Source organism: Corvus brachyrhynchos, unplaced genomic scaffold (assembly GCF_000691975.1).
Source record: "Corvus brachyrhynchos isolate BGI_N302 unplaced genomic scaffold, ASM69197v1 scaffold17, whole genome shotgun sequence".
Classification (NCBI taxonomy): domain Eukaryota; kingdom Metazoa; phylum Chordata; class Aves; order Passeriformes; family Corvidae; genus Corvus; species Corvus brachyrhynchos.
This window is the reverse complement of record NW_008240046.1, coordinates 7464025-7479510: the sequence shown is the minus strand read 5'-3', so window position 1 is coordinate 7479510 and position 15486 is coordinate 7464025. Positions and strand designations below refer to the sequence as shown.

The window sequence follows — 15486 nt, the reverse complement described above, 5'->3', positions numbered from 1 at the left end:
GAACCATACTAAAAATCTGGTTTGATTCACAGAGGAGGTGAGTTCAGCACAGGTTCAAAAAACCCTGTAGCCAGAGGCCTTTCCTGAGTGTGTGCAGACCAGCAGGCATCAACTCCCCCAGCACACATGGTGCCAAGGCCAAGGGTTTCATCTTGTGCAGGGAGCCCAGTGCCCACCCACCCACTCAGTGCTGAAGCACCACACCTGCTGTGTCTTGGGAGGTAATATGACTCCGCACGGATGTCACTTGCTATCCAGGTCATTTGCTGCCAGCACTTCCTCACTATACCCACTGGAAGGGCTCAGAGACATACTTGTCATTATTGCTTGATGCCTTTGCAGAGAACTCAACCAAAAACCACTTGAGGGAAAAAATCCCTAAGTAAGACTGATTTTTTATAACCATCTTTCAATAAGTGAGTATAGACCCCTCACATATCCTTAAATTATATATCATTTATTGAAATATAGAGATCTTAATTTACAAGATTTTTTCAAAGACAAAATATCAACAGGGGCATTTTTGAAATACATTTTGTGCCTACCACCACTCAGGCCAGTTTGCCCTTCTTCAAACATTTCACAACAGCCATCATTTTGGAAACACTTCCTTTTTTATTATTCTAAAATATAACTTTTGGACATTCAAAGTGCAACAGTTAACGTGCCTGTGGAATATATCACAGTAAAAAAAAATATAAACAAAGGCAGTGATATAGCTGTCATAAATGTTTTGGCAGTATTCTAGAAGTCTATATAAAAATACTTATATACATATTGATGTATAACATCATCATATCTCACGTCCTTCATCATGTAATAGGACCATTTTGTACAAGTTGCAGACCACACTGTAAGGAATTGGTTGGCCATTCCAAATCAAAAGCTGCATTTCATAGGATAACACTGATTGTCGTTATACAATTACTGTAGCAAAAGGTTTGGGAATATCTCTTCCAGTGGCTTCTCAAAAAGTAAGCCGTAAAAAAAAAAAGTCTGTAATACTGATAATATTGTGAAACTAAACAATTCATCCTCTCACACTTCTCCCTCTATAGTAAATCCTCTGTCTTCCTCTCCTTCTCATTCCAGTTTCCAGGCCAGCTTATCTGATTCCAAGCCTGCAGTGAGTTGGGTTTGGCTAGACCCCTGCCATGGATGCAATTCATCTGCAAAATACTATGACAAGATGGAGAATTAACATTACCGTGTACCAGAAAGTGAGCCAGCTCTGGTTCACCATTTGAGTCTAGCCTGAGATGCACTGTGAGATACAGAATGAAGCTGGTGAGGGGAAGGCAAATCTGCATGAAAATGTCCTTAGATTCCAGTAACTGATATAGTAAAACATGCTGGGGCTGATTTTCAAACCCTGAAGAACACTAGGCCATGTGCAAAAATGCAGGTGAAATTGCTTGCCTAATTTGAATGTCTAGTTGTAAAGACTATACATGCAAATTAAGGTACTTGTGCTCTCAAGTGGCCATACAGATATCTGGGATATCCATAGTTAATTTGTGTTTCCTCAATTCATAGTTCGTAACCGGAGGGAGATTTCACATTGTCTCATCTGTCCTGGCTGCATCAAGAGTCTGTTTCACAGTTGTCCCCATACAGAGCTCAGTGATGTGCTTGGCTAAAGCATGGTCCCAGGTAGACACTTGGTCTTGATCTGTCAAAAGTAGAAGTAGAGAATGCACCATCATTCACCATTCCTTCTGATTGTCAGCTTCCGTCGGGGTTGAAAATGTGGGGGCTCGCTTCAGGTCCTGTTTTCACATTTGCTGTGATCTTGTGCGCCGCCTCAGCCAGGTGACAGTTTGAAACCCAGACCCAGAATTATTTGCCTGTGTGGTGTCCCACACCATAACACTGCCAATATTGCATTTGATTTTATTTGGTCCAAAACTGTCCACAATAAGTGAAGTCAAGGGGACTTGCAGAGCTTTTTGTAGGGCCATTTGAAGGTAAACTGTAGTTTAACATGGCAGCATGTTCTGTCAGTCACTGCTGGTCCGTCTTTCACACTTCCTAGGAAAATACTGCAACACAGGAATGAGTTTGCACCACATTTGCATTGGTTGTGTTGTAACCGAGGCTGGGCACATCCTAAGAGGTGCTCACTGCACTGAATTAAGGCAAAGTTTGAAAGTTGAGCATCAGAAAGGATGGGGCCCTTGGCAGCGATGTGGCTTTTTTCACACGTAAGTCTTCCAAAGCATCATATCTCAGTAACACATTGTACAGTGATAGCAGTAATCATAATACTTTGCTCATATAAGTGGTGTCAAAAACCAACAATTGCAGACTGAGAACAGGTTCATTTTCATGCACCTTCTTCCAAAAACCACTCCTGGAAGCATTTACCTTTTGTAGTTGCAGTCTGCAAAGACAACAGAGCTTTCTGCTCCTGTTTAAACTTGAAAACTAAGACAAGAATATTTGCTGCAGAATTATTTCTGCTTATTTGAACTCGAGTTTCAGTCTCGTATAGGAGATATGTCTTTATTTCTTGAACAGTTCAAATATCAAATCAGTTCTTCACAGCTAACCCCAGGATAAGATTTTGAGTACCCATGAAACACTAATAATGGGATATTGCTGGTGGTTTATCATAATCTTCCATTCCCCAGCATCTTGGGAATCTGTCATAATTTTTTTTTTTAAATTTAAATTTTTAGAACCTCAGTCAGAGGAAAACTAATTGCTTCTAGTATATCTGATTAGAAAAGCTCCTCAGCTCATTAGAGGAAAAAAAATCTTAAATTTTTTCTCCATTAAAGTAGTTTTAGCTAACCAGAACAATTATCATTCTGTGTAGATCAGAAGAAAAAAAGAATTGTTTCATAAAAATTTTTGGGCTGGAATTTTCTCCCCTGCACTTAAAAAGCTTTTACTGAAGGACAATGGATTTTAAAATATACATTTAGTGTTACTGAAAACAGTAGTAGTATTATCTTGAAAACAGCTACCTTCTATAGTTAATAAAGACTTACTAGGTTCTAACACCTATTATAGACTGACTTTTAATTATCATTATTATTATCATTATTATTCCCCTTTACTTGCACTAATGGTAAAAAGTAACATGTTTTATAGTACCAGTCAGTCCCTTGTGGTTTTAGACCTTTTTGGTCCAAAAGTGGTTTTTGCATGTTCTTCAATTCACATGATAGTTCAACAGCAGCTGACATTGAGATTGAGGGAGGAAGTACACAAAATTCGTGAGTGACCTCTTCTGAAATCCATGGCATATGTTCAACGTGCACCTCAAAAGATCCTTGAGTAGACAGTTATTTACATAATTACAATGGTGAAGTATTGCTGCAGTGGAAAATTGATCCATCAAAGTCATATGAATGCCCTTGAAACACAGAACTGGTCTGTTTGTGGCCTTTTCCTTCATCCTCCTACCAGTTCGAATGGCAAACAACACTGAGATGCTACTGAAGTACTGCAAGAAGCAACACTAAAAAATCCATCTTCAACATGTCTCTTTCATTTATACTCAGGCTGATTCCTCTGCCCATTTCTGGGAGTTCCTCTCTACAAATCCACCTCCTCTTCACATCCTTGACCTTTCAATAAAGTGGTTTTCTCTGTGGAGCAGAAGTCTGTAGACAACACAGGAAGCTTCCCCTTGTGCAGAGCTGGAATGTGTCGGTGGGGTTACAGGAAGCTGTCCTCCACCAGGTCTGAGGAGTCGATCCCAATGTCATCCATCATGTCAATGTCCTCAATGGTCTCGTCTTCTCTCTTGATGAAGGTAGAGCTACTGGAACCAGTTTCAATGGCACTTTCTTCAGATGTCTGTGAACTGGAAGAGACAAATACCTCAGAGATAAGGTACATGGTGACTGTGGCTGGGTAAATATTCCAGTCTCTAGCAGAACCGAACACTACCACCAGTTTCTTAGGACATGACAAATCTCGTATATCAGAGGTAGTGAATCACCTTGGATTTCAAAGGAGCAGGTTGTTCTTATGTTCCTCCAAGCACTTTCAGCCAGACTCTTGTTGGAGAAATAGTTTTATGACACTACTGTGACAATAGGTCACTTAGGTAAATCTAGGGAGGTCAGGTGAAAAGAAGATAGCAATAACAGACAGTAAGAGAACAGAGAGAGGTAATATGTCTTAATTTTGATAGTACTTTTAGGGACTTCTTTCTTCCCTCTCTTGAATAATGCACAAAAATATACCCAAAAAAAAAATTTCCAGGTTGCTGATTCTATATACTTTGAATTAAGTGCTGAATTAAACCTGCACCATTCACAATTAGGGTCACACAGTGTTGTGTTGTAGTGGAATTGGTCACACAAGTTGACAAGAGAGAAGTAAAGAGTTCTGGATACCCTGCTTTCATAGAAAACTATACCATAGAAGATATTATAAACAACTTCTCCAAAATTTTGAAATTTGTCTCATACAAAAAAATCAATCCTTTGAGATCTCATATGAAGCTCCAAGCTGTTGAGCTGTGGAGGTAAGATGTGCTGCAAAATGTGCCCAGAGAGCTACCAGACAACCACTGTGACTTGACCAAGCTTTTAAGGGAATCCCAGAAACATGCAGAAGCACCCTACCAACAGTCCCCTTACCCTGGCAACCACAAAACAGGCAAAATTATTTTTTTCGCATTGGAAACACTGTGGTCAGTCATGCTACCATATTTATATGCAACTCCCCCAATAAGTAGTTTCAAGAGAGCTAAGGAAACCATTTGCAGAGTATGATGCTGGAAAGTGTAAATGGACATTGCCAAACATGACCCCAAATGGCGACTATGGGCTACGGGATCTGTGAACTGCACCTACCTGTGTCTGTTTCTTTTGCCAAGCTCATCTTCAGAAACAGGGTCAATGTCAGGCAGGGGAATGATGTATCCACTGTCAGCACTCAGCCTCTGCTCATCAAATCCACTCTCCCTGTCCTTTAGCTTGTCTTCGTTCTTGTAGGTTACACCAATGTAAGCATTGTCACAATCCCCTCTCATGCGTGTGACAGCTGGGTGATCACTTTTCAGGAAGTCCAGATGAATCTTCTCATAGCTCTGAAAATAATCATTTCAACCCCCTCATTAGATGCTATTCACTAAGGCTGCCTTTCTTCAGATGGGCATCTGTGATTCATTAGCCTAGAAAATATTCTGCCCTATGAGCCAGCAACATTGGATAGAGAAGTCCAGAATCTTTAATTGAAGGGAGAAGTGACACCTAAGTTTTAGATGATGCAGGAGCAAATGTAGCAGCACAAAGCAGACAAATAGATGCGAAAGAAGTGTAGGGAGAAGGGAATTAAGGTTGGTGGGGAAAATGAAACACTCAGTGATGGGGCAGACACAACTTGGCCAGAGCTATCAGAGGTATGAGGGGAGAACTTGCTGGCTTCAGGGTCCAAGGAAAGAGACAGGGAGATTATACACATGGGCCAAGAAGTCCCTTTTATAGAATTATTTCACTGCCTACAAAATACCATGAAAATACAGAGTTCTCCAGTAGAAAAATTGAGTTGATAGGATTTAATTAGACAGGAAGAGTTCTGCTTCCCAGTTAATACCGCAGAGCTGCTTCTCTCAGTAAGCTCGAATGAAGAAACTGAACGTGCAAGGTCCCCATGCTAATCACACAATTCACATAGGTTAGAATGTGCCAGTTCAGCACTCATGGCTCTGATGGCTGGAACAATTCTTATAATTCCCTCTGAAGCAGTATACAGAAAACACGAAGAAAATTAAAAAGAACAAACCTTTTTGTACTCTCCAGGCAATAAACTCTCCACAATTTCACTCAAATGGTAGAAAGAAGGTCTCTTCTCTGGTTCACTGTTCCAGCACTTCACCATAATCTCATACCTGCAGATAAGATGGAAACTAATTTAACCAACTAGTAGAGGAACATAACCGACCAAACAGAAACTAAAGCCAAAATTCTCTGGAGACTGGCCAGGTGTGGAAAAGCCAAATGCACACATACACTTCATTGGTAGCATGATCGGGTTTGGCCATTCGGTATCCACTCTTGATCTTATTGTAGAAAGTGGAATCGACCATCATGCCAGGATACGGTGTGCCACCTGCAGACAAAAGAGAAGCAGAAGTACTACTCTGTACTTGCCTATCCATGCGGAGTTCCCAAATACTGTCTTCCTGTTCATGTCATGCAGTGTTAATGCTGTAATTTAACATGACATCAGAATGATTCTTTCTTAGCCAGTGTTTCACATCAGGGCTATTGTCTTGACGACATTAAGCCCTAATGTGAAACGCTGGCTAGGAAAGATTGAAGTAGTTACTAGTTAGAAAAAAAATATTTTTACAGTGTTTATAGAATGTATTGGGGACAGAGAGTGTATGATACCTGGATGAGGTCATCAGCCTGCATTTGGCATGGCTGAGGTCACAGCTCTGCCCTGCCACTGCCTTTCTGTGAGAACTTAGCCCAGATGCTTGCTCTGTCTGGCATTATTGTCTTTGGCACCTGTAGGACAGCTGAGAGTGACACAGCCTGAGTAACACACCTCATCCTGGCTGCAAGCCCAAAGCCTTGGTGTAAGTCCCCTTCGTACCCCACTCGTCCCAGCTGGGCAGCTGGCTTCACACAATAGCTAACATGTCACATGCATGGGTTGTCAAAAAGTTTGGACTTGGCCCAAGCTGACACAGTTAACTAATAATTTGGGGCTGCAGCACAGAGACATCGTTGCACTCATGCTTGGTTGTCGCTGATGTGTAAAAGGGTCATTCAAGCTGAAGTCAGCATGGTAGCAAGATGTTAAAATGTTCTTAACAAACACTGCTGAGGATATGTTTTACCCTCCAAGAAAAAACAACTTTCCCAGATGGAGGAGGCATACAATATTATTACTTCAGAAACCTCAGCCCTTTCAAAAGCAGGATTTTCACCTAAAACTTGGCTTCAGAACCTTCTTTAAAGGTAGGGCAGCAAACTACAGTGCTTCACATCCTGAGCTATCTAACAGCACTCCCATGCCTCCAAGGGGTGTTGGGGAATGGATATTTACAGGATCCTATAATGCCCAGATATTACAGTAATCAATACCATAAATAGTGGTGCAACTGTTGTTTTCTGAGAAGCAGTTATGTGACAACTTATTCTAGAAAATAACATTAGGCTTGGGCTTGCCGTGGGGTAGCAGTAGATCCCATACAGGCGTGACTAATTCTGCTGGCAGTAAATCTGGGCAGTGCATGCTCACTGAAGCGGGCCATCCAACCATCCAGGAGGCTAATTAATGAGGCTGATGAGAGAGCCAGGCTGTTCCCAGCTGGGAGCTGTACATTGTCTGTAACTGCTATATATTGTCATAACCACTTTATGCTGCCATAAACCAACTGTGTGAACAGTGTTGACCTGCAAATGAGAAATCAGTGTCCCAGAAGACTGACATTAATTTTCATTCTGTAATGGGACTGAGACAGTCTCTTTTGAAACGGGTATGAAGAGACTGTTTCAAACCAGCTGCTGAGCTGGGCTGCAGCCCCAGGCACCCCATTTCAAGGGAGAAACATGTTCCTTCTCATATTAGACAGAAAATCAATCCTGTTGTGGCACACCAATACTTTTCCACAAAAGATTTTCACACAGTTTTTTTAGTTTTATAGAAAAAAAGTATATTTCAAAAACAAAACCCCCAAACATTCGAACAAAAAATCCTCACCAAAACTAAAGAGAACTTTGGGAGAGTATGGACATTTCACTTCACACCCAACGCTGGAATCTGAAGCCCCATATAGAAGAACAACTAAGAGTGGGTTTCACACATATATTTTTATGTGTAGAATTTGAAATACTTCATGTAGAACAGTTTGAATTGAAAAAACTTAATCACTATACATAGGAAAATATTCACGGTACATACCAAGAGAAAATATTTCCCACAGCAGAATGCCGTAAGACCAGACATCACTTAATGTTGTGTACAGGTTGTCAAAAATACTTTCAGGTGCCATCCATTTTACTGGGAGGAAAGTCTGTAACAAAAAGAAAGAAAGCCCAAACACACAGATTAGTCATTAAAGAAATGCCTACCATTGCAATTGTTGTTTGATAGCCAGGACTAACCTCTCCCTATAAGAAAAGTTATTAACCTTGCTAGTCTTTATTTTTAATTCAATTTAATACAGAGGTACCAGGATGCTACTCGTTGCGCCTCACAAAAACTAGTTAAACCATAACTGTATTCATTTTGTTACTAGCAAATGACCAGTCTGATTGAAGGTATGATGCAAAATCTGGCACTGCTGAACTAGGTCTGATATGTCATTGTTTGACAGTTCCTGAATAATTTATCCAGTCACAAAACTTGCTGGTTAAAAATGTACGACTGCGAAGTACTAAATGTGTACTTTTTGCCTTTAAAACAGAGTCAGAAAAGTTACAGGAATTAATGAACTGAAGATAAATTGTTCTGAGGAGCATTCATCCCAACGGTCAATTACTGTAACCAACACTGAATGGCAAGAACATGAAATAGCATTTAACACCAGCAGTTTTCAGTTCAGTTAAAGCAGAGCTCTGGAGATTAAGTACATACGCTGCCCTTGGAGACATAGTTGGAATCATGCATGATGTCTCTAGCCAGCCCAAAGTCACAGATCTTCACAATTTTTCCTTGAGCCAGGAGGACATTACGAGCGGCCAAGTCACGGTGCACACACTGTATGGAGAAAAATGAAGTTGTTCAAGGACATGCTTATTCCATGAGAGCCATTGCCCTTACAAAAGGGTTGACTTTCTAGGTACAGTCCTAACAAGAACTTCTACTGAACAAGCACCTGCTAACAGGGGCAGGAAGGCACCAGTCCTCAGGACCAGCGAAGTCTCACATGGATGCATTGTAGGGGGGATGCAAAAGTGAGGTCACCCTTTCCCATTGTACCCATCATGTACTAATGATATGCCTATGCTTCTGACCATGCTGGTCTGTGACTGTATGGACCCTTCACCCAGACTCTGCTCTGATCCTCCAACATCTCTGACACCCTGACTCCAGCAGTGCCACTGGATGCAGCAGGAGAAGAGGCCAGACTGCTGCTTTGATTTTTTTCCCACCATGGTGATCTCTATCTCCAGGTAAGTGAAAAAGCTGTCTATATCTCCAAAAAGAATACTATATTGTGTCATATGCTCAAAATCTAATTTAAAACCCATAGCTGCAGAAGAAAATTTTACACCTTTTTCCATTTTACCTGCTTTTTTAAATTTACTTACATTTTTAGAAGCCAAGAATTCCATTCCCCGTGCAACCTGGTAGGTGAAGCTCAGCAAATCCAGTAGGCTGAGGCCCTCTGAACTGTCATCTGAAAGAAGGTTTTTGACTTCTGATTCTATTGAAAAAAGAAGAAAAATATGGTTTTGCTGTGGGGTGTGAAATTTAGAGTACCATGACCAAAACAGTCTTTTCGTAGTAACTATTACCACTTTTAATGTCTGCATCAGTCACTGACACATACTGCATTCTTAAAAACAACCAGGGTTAAATAAAGGTTTTGGGTTTTCTCCTGTCTGTAATTTTTTCCCCTGGGAACGATAGGAAAAAGTAAAGTTAAAAAAGTTTCCTGGAATGTCACACAGGTTGTTTATTCAGTGTGTGGTACAAAAATATTTATTCAGAGGTGATGCCTTCATTAGGATTTTGTGCATGCATGTACATTTTTATCTGTTTATTTTTGCTGAATGTTGTTGTTTCCTAGGAATTATTCACTGGGACTAATCCAACACCAGCAAAAAGGGTCAGGAATTCTATGGCAACAGTTCTTATTTCTTTCATGAAAAATGTCAGAAAAAAACAGTCAAAAATTCAGTGATTCATTTTCCCCGACTGTCCTAGAGCACAACATGAGTGCGTAAGTCTGCCATGTAAATCTGGGACTGGATATGGTTCCGTTTCTGGGGCCTGGAGGCAGAAGTGACAGTGTCTGTTTTTAAACAAAAGCATATTTGCTTTCTGAGAACAGGGACAGGGAATAGGATGCATTCATTAGCTTCATTACATAATCCAGGAAAGTATTTGGGAGTGTTCTGGGTTTGGTAAGTTTCAGTTAATGTGAAATGTAAGTGGAAACAGAACAATATAAACTACTATTATTATTGGTCATTGCTATTGCTCAAAATCCTTCAAACTACAAGACTGATAAAATCACTGCCTCCAAAGAGTGTCTACAGCCCCATTGCAGAGCACAACCACCCAGCACTTCAGCACAGAAACAAATACGCAACTGGATCCCTTCTGCTCCAGCAACATGCACTCCTACCCCCAGAGCATAATGGAAGAGCACAACCACAAGCTTTTAGCTTACAGCTTATGCTCTTGCTGAACAGAGCTAAGCAGTTTGTGTGCATTTAGAGGACAAAAATAAGATATGTGTTTACACTAGAGTAATTTGTATTAACGATATATGCAGAAGGGACAGTCCTACATTACCTGTCATGGATTTCTTTTTATACGAAGCAGGCCGATCATACACAGATCTCTGAATATCAGAGTATTTAGAGCCCTCCTTCCTCTCCAGCATTGGCACATACTGAGTGGTATCAGCTTGTTTCATGTCCATGTATTCTCCAGTGTTTTCAAACGATAATATCACGTAACTGAAATTGGAAAAAAAAGTACAAGTGTATTCAGCTAGTGACTTCCCTGTCACAGCATGCATGTATCTAACAGTTCACTTAAGGTGTACCACTGTACTGATGTGAAATCCAACATCTGGCTTCTTGTTAGGGAATACATATATATATACATATATATCATTACCATATCATATATATAACATAACCATCACTTATTAATACATGTTACTGTGTATCCTGTAGTCAAACACAAGCGCTTCAAATGTAGGCTTTTGCCAACAGTCAGGTATGTAACCATGCCTTATGTCCCAAAATCCCACTGAACTCAAGTATCACTACCTAGGGCTTTTAGCTCAAAGTATTCCAAATGATAGATGTAATTTATTCACCCAGACAGTTTGCATCAAATCCAGTCCTGCTGTTTCCATGCCCAGATGAATAGTCCTGGCTTTACTCAGCTACCAAGTCAGTTATCTACTTGTCTGAGTGGTTTTTTGAATGAATCTCTGTTTACCTTTTAAATCCTGGCTAGTTTTATGGCATTGCTTTATTGCTGAATGTATGATGACAAAATTCCTCAACCATCGTCTGGAAAAAGCTATGGGATGAACATTAACCATTAGGAAACTGTCGAGAGTGGCTATTGGTAGATAAAGGAGAGGACCTGAGCTTGGAGAACAAGCTCTGCCAGATTGTTTGAATGGAAGGAGTTTTAGACAGTGGAAATTCCCCAAGCATGGAAACAAGCAGACAGGTAGATGCCCTTTACTTTTAAAAGTTTGGTGTGTAGAGCCAAAAGGATATTTAAAAAAAAAGAAAAAGAAACACTGGGCTGTGATTTATTAACAAAAATCTTCTTTGGGATGTCAGGGTGTCTATGGAGAAACCGCAGGGGTCCTTAGACTGCAGGCATCTCTACATGCAGGTAACACAAATCCAGGACAGGAAGACTGAACAAGAACTATTGAAACCTTCCTAGACCTATGAAACCTGACAAATAAAAGTCTAACGAGAAAAATTAGGGAGGGCTTTAAACCAATGAATGAGAGTAATGGAATAAGGGTTAATAGTGACTTAAGTCCTTAAGTTGCATATCAGGTATTTCTTTTTTCCTTTTTTTCCCGACCTTCTTGTGCTTTCATCAGCAGGGTTCATCCCAAAGATATCCAAATCTTTTTTTGGCTTTTCTGGGTGTCGGTTCAGGAAGTTGTCCCTGTTCTTATGCAAGTAGTTCACCAGATCACCATAAAAACAGTATTCAGTAATGATGTAAATAGGACCTGTTAAAATAAAGCAAAATTATGCATTATGAGTGGGGTCTTTGAAAAACAGAAACAAACACAAAAAGACTCCAAAAGTAGTAGAAAATGGAGTTGTGAGTTAATGCATTTCTATCTATTAAGTTATGACTGCAATTATTACCAAATATCAGGCAGGTTTCTGAAACCTATATTTGTTTATATTTGTTGGTAAATCCTTTACTTGAAACCTGTGTTTATGCCTGGAAATAGAACACAAACTTTTCTAAACAATGTCAGAACAATAATATAAGAGCAAACATTTACTTGAAAGCCTTCGGGTACACAATATAGTAAAAAAAGTGCTCCGAATTAAATTTGTACAATTTTATAAGATCTGGCAATTAGAATATGTAGCCAATGTTATCCAAACAGAGGAGCAGTTGGTTAGATAATCTCCTGCCTGGATTCTGCCCCGTTGGAGCTCTCCTCCCAATCACCTGCCCTACCTTTGTTGTGTCTATGATTACATGGTGCAAAAGAAAAGGTCCTTAGTAAACTAACAGGCAAGACTAAATAAAATGTTTAAAATGCATCAATAAGCATTTGTTCGCTGTGGGAAAGAAAGCTGGGAAAGTACTAGAAGTTATACCTAGGCATTTAACAGTCTACAGAGCTACAAATACATGAAGATTACATAAAAAGCCAAAAATCTTTAGGCATCGATGTGCTTGTTAAGTACTGAATGATGACCCCACAGCAAACCTTTATTTTGTCAACCAAACCCACCTGATTTCGTACAAGCTCCAAGCAGATTTACAATATTCAGGTGGGGGCCAAGATGTGTCATTATCTTCAGTTCAGACATGAGTGCCTGTTTTTCACTGGATCTAGCTGTAGCTGTAGAAAAAACACAGTAGCCACTCAGTGGGAGCAATCACCTTTTTCATATGAACAAACAATTTCTCCTTGCTTGCCTCATTGGAGCATTGCTGCCATGGTTTCTTGAAGAAGACCATATCCTTTACTTGGTAAGTGTCTTTCTTGGGACTTGGAGAGGAGTCACGAATGATTAATAAGGGACTCACTTGATGTGGCTCAGTAGCTGACCCAGTCTGTTTGTTCCTCTCCAGGGGTGTACTGTGGCACAGAAGCACTCTACAAGCTGCTCATTCAACACAAGCAAGCGCTCCATGGCTCCTACAGAATCACTGCATCAGATTCTCAGTTCTCATGAACGAGGAAATCTTCAGTGAACTTAAGATTCTTACACAAGACCTGCCTATTTCCCTTTGTTGTGTAGCTCTCATCTGTTCACAGACATTCATGGTTACTTTAGCTTTCTCAGTATTTGTTGAGTTATTGTGGCTGCTCAGCTAAACCTGAACTTTGGATGTTTTCAAAAGCCATGTACCTTCATGCTTGAAATGCCATAAAACAATCTAACATATAATTTTAAAAGCCAGTCATCCCACCATTCATTTTCAACTTTAGATACGAAGAATTAATTTATAACAAGCAATGTTTGAATAACCCTGTGGGAACCTGCCCTACCTAGCTTGGGAAATGGAACCATGATGACTTACGTTTCAGCATTTTCACAGCTACTTTCATCACTGGCTGAGAGCGACTCAGTCCATATGCAGTCCCTTCAACTACTTTTCCAAATGCACCCGAACCAAGGATCCGACCTGAACACAAAGGAGAGCATTATTTATTTCAGAAAGTAACAGCAATTCAGCTCCTTTCCTGTCTCCATTCCTCTGCAAGTTGATTCTTGTGTGGAAAGGGCACATTCCCTTAGCCAGACCACTGGTATTATTTCTATTCCTGTTGTTTCTAAGCAGAAAAAGCAGATATGAAATACTGTCATTAAGTACAATTCTTAAAAAGATGCAAGCAAACATCAAGAGCACACCTGCACCTGGAAGCTCAGCTCATTGAAATTCATTTCTTCCTGTACCCTGCCATCTTCACTTTATCCTCTCTAATCATGGCTTGTCCTAGGCTCAAGCTGACCTCTTTGCCTCAGTCATCACCTGATTAAAATATAGGTGTGTACCTGACTTACAAATCTGAATTGGGTCCCTCAGCTGTAGTTTTGTTCTATTTTGTAATGCTGGATACATCCTGCAGTAAAATGGACTAAAGCACATCAACAGCACATTCAGAAATAGACAGGCAGGACCACTGCAGATCTGCAAGAAGCTGAAATGCATGTTGACCATGTATGAAGGGAGACTTCTCTGAAGTTTAATGTACAAGTGTGTTTCATCTGCTGGAATAAATTGTATTGCAAATTTCCAAGTGCTGCAATGAAACACCTAATGTTTATAGATCCTTTACTCTTCCCACAAATCACTTTAGACAAAAATTTTGGATTAATATATCCTGTCTTCTAATATGGATACAATCTCCAGAAGAATTGTGTACAGATTGAGCAATATTTTAGAGAAAAATGAACTGTACAAACATACTCCAAAATACTGTATTTCATAGCTTCTGCATTGAAAACCAAGTTCATCAAGGCAACACTTAGTGAATGAACCTGCATGAGGTCCAGATGCCAGAATATAATCATATGCCTGACAAGCTGTCACTTTGATTTTATGTTACTTTTTTGACTTTGAGCACAGAAAGAATTAGTAGTGACTTTTACTATGGAGATAAAGCATTTTGTCTTTGACATTCGTTTGCAGTTTGAACTTGTCACCTTTTACACTTCTGAAGGTGTTATCTGGCATGCAATGCCATATGTTTCTGTTATCCTCTAGTTACTACCCCCACTTTTATTGTACACATGCTTTTGAAAGAAAATTTCCAGCCTAACAATATCTACATCATTAACAAGCACAAGAAATGGTTAGAGAATGCTTAGCTGAGTTAACACTGACAAGCCAAAATTATGACAGCATAGTTTGTCATGCCCACAGAAACTACGTGATTTCTTTTCAAGATTCCCATGCTCCAAAGGTTGTCCTTTCCAATCAGAATGTGAGAAAGCTTCACACTAAATTTCAGACTAATTCAAACAACACGAGTCTGAAATTTGGCCCCTGAAACTTTTCAGACTAAAGGCCTGGGAGCCATATGGCAGGATGCAGCCCTTCAGAATGTGATGGCATTTGCTGATGCTCCTTGATCTTATTGTCTTCACAAGCCAATTCCTCCCCAAAACCATATTGTCAGCTGAGCATGAGGCACACATCTCCCTCTCCATCACCTCTGCTGGGCTGGGGTGCATGTGGAGACAGTGAGAGCACTTCCGGAGTGGCAGGGAGCCATCACTGCTATTTCCCCTTTTCAACCCTCTCTGCAGATGTAGCCCAAGCCCCATTTCTTTTGCATTTGAAATTTGGAGCCAGGTGGGAGCTAACTGTTCAAGAACTGGAAGCATCTGTAATGCCATCGTATTCTTGATGAGTGCTTCATTGAAGCTCAAAATTATAGTGGGAGTTTACTTTTCAGTATAAAGGCACTGCTATGACCTGCTTGCTGAAGGAGCAATGCTGCTTCACCACCATAGGGGGACTGTGCAGACACAGCAGCAGCTCAACACCCCTCAAACTAATGGAGGAACAGCAGCTGATTCAGCCTCTGTACCCATCCACAGAGCTTATCTGCTGTGCCTGCCAGAGAGGTGCTGCTTCTCTGCT

The 15486-nt window shown here is 40.3% G+C and overlaps 1 protein-coding gene across 1 annotated transcript in view; it reads right to left on the bottom strand.

Annotated features, from left to right (window-relative positions):
• Positions 1-436: 436 nt before the first annotated feature.
• PDGFRA (platelet derived growth factor receptor alpha) overlaps positions 437-15486 on the bottom strand; it is a 34746-nt gene continuing 19696 nt past the window's right edge. The window contains exons 13-23 of the mRNA XM_008641425.2: positions 13417-13521; positions 12620-12730; positions 11719-11872; positions 10447-10613; positions 9234-9349; positions 8557-8679; positions 7882-7993; positions 5976-6075; positions 5749-5854; positions 4818-5053; positions 437-3817 (exon numbers count right to left, since the gene is read on the bottom strand). Of these exons, the coding sequence (XP_008639647.1) occupies positions 3670-3817; positions 4818-5053; positions 5749-5854; positions 5976-6075; positions 7882-7993; positions 8557-8679; positions 9234-9349; positions 10447-10613; positions 11719-11872; positions 12620-12730; positions 13417-13521 (1478 nt within the window). The 3' untranslated portion in view covers positions 437-3669. The remainder of the gene's footprint in view (positions 3818-4817; positions 5054-5748; positions 5855-5975; positions 6076-7881; positions 7994-8556; positions 8680-9233; positions 9350-10446; positions 10614-11718; positions 11873-12619; positions 12731-13416; positions 13522-15486) is intronic.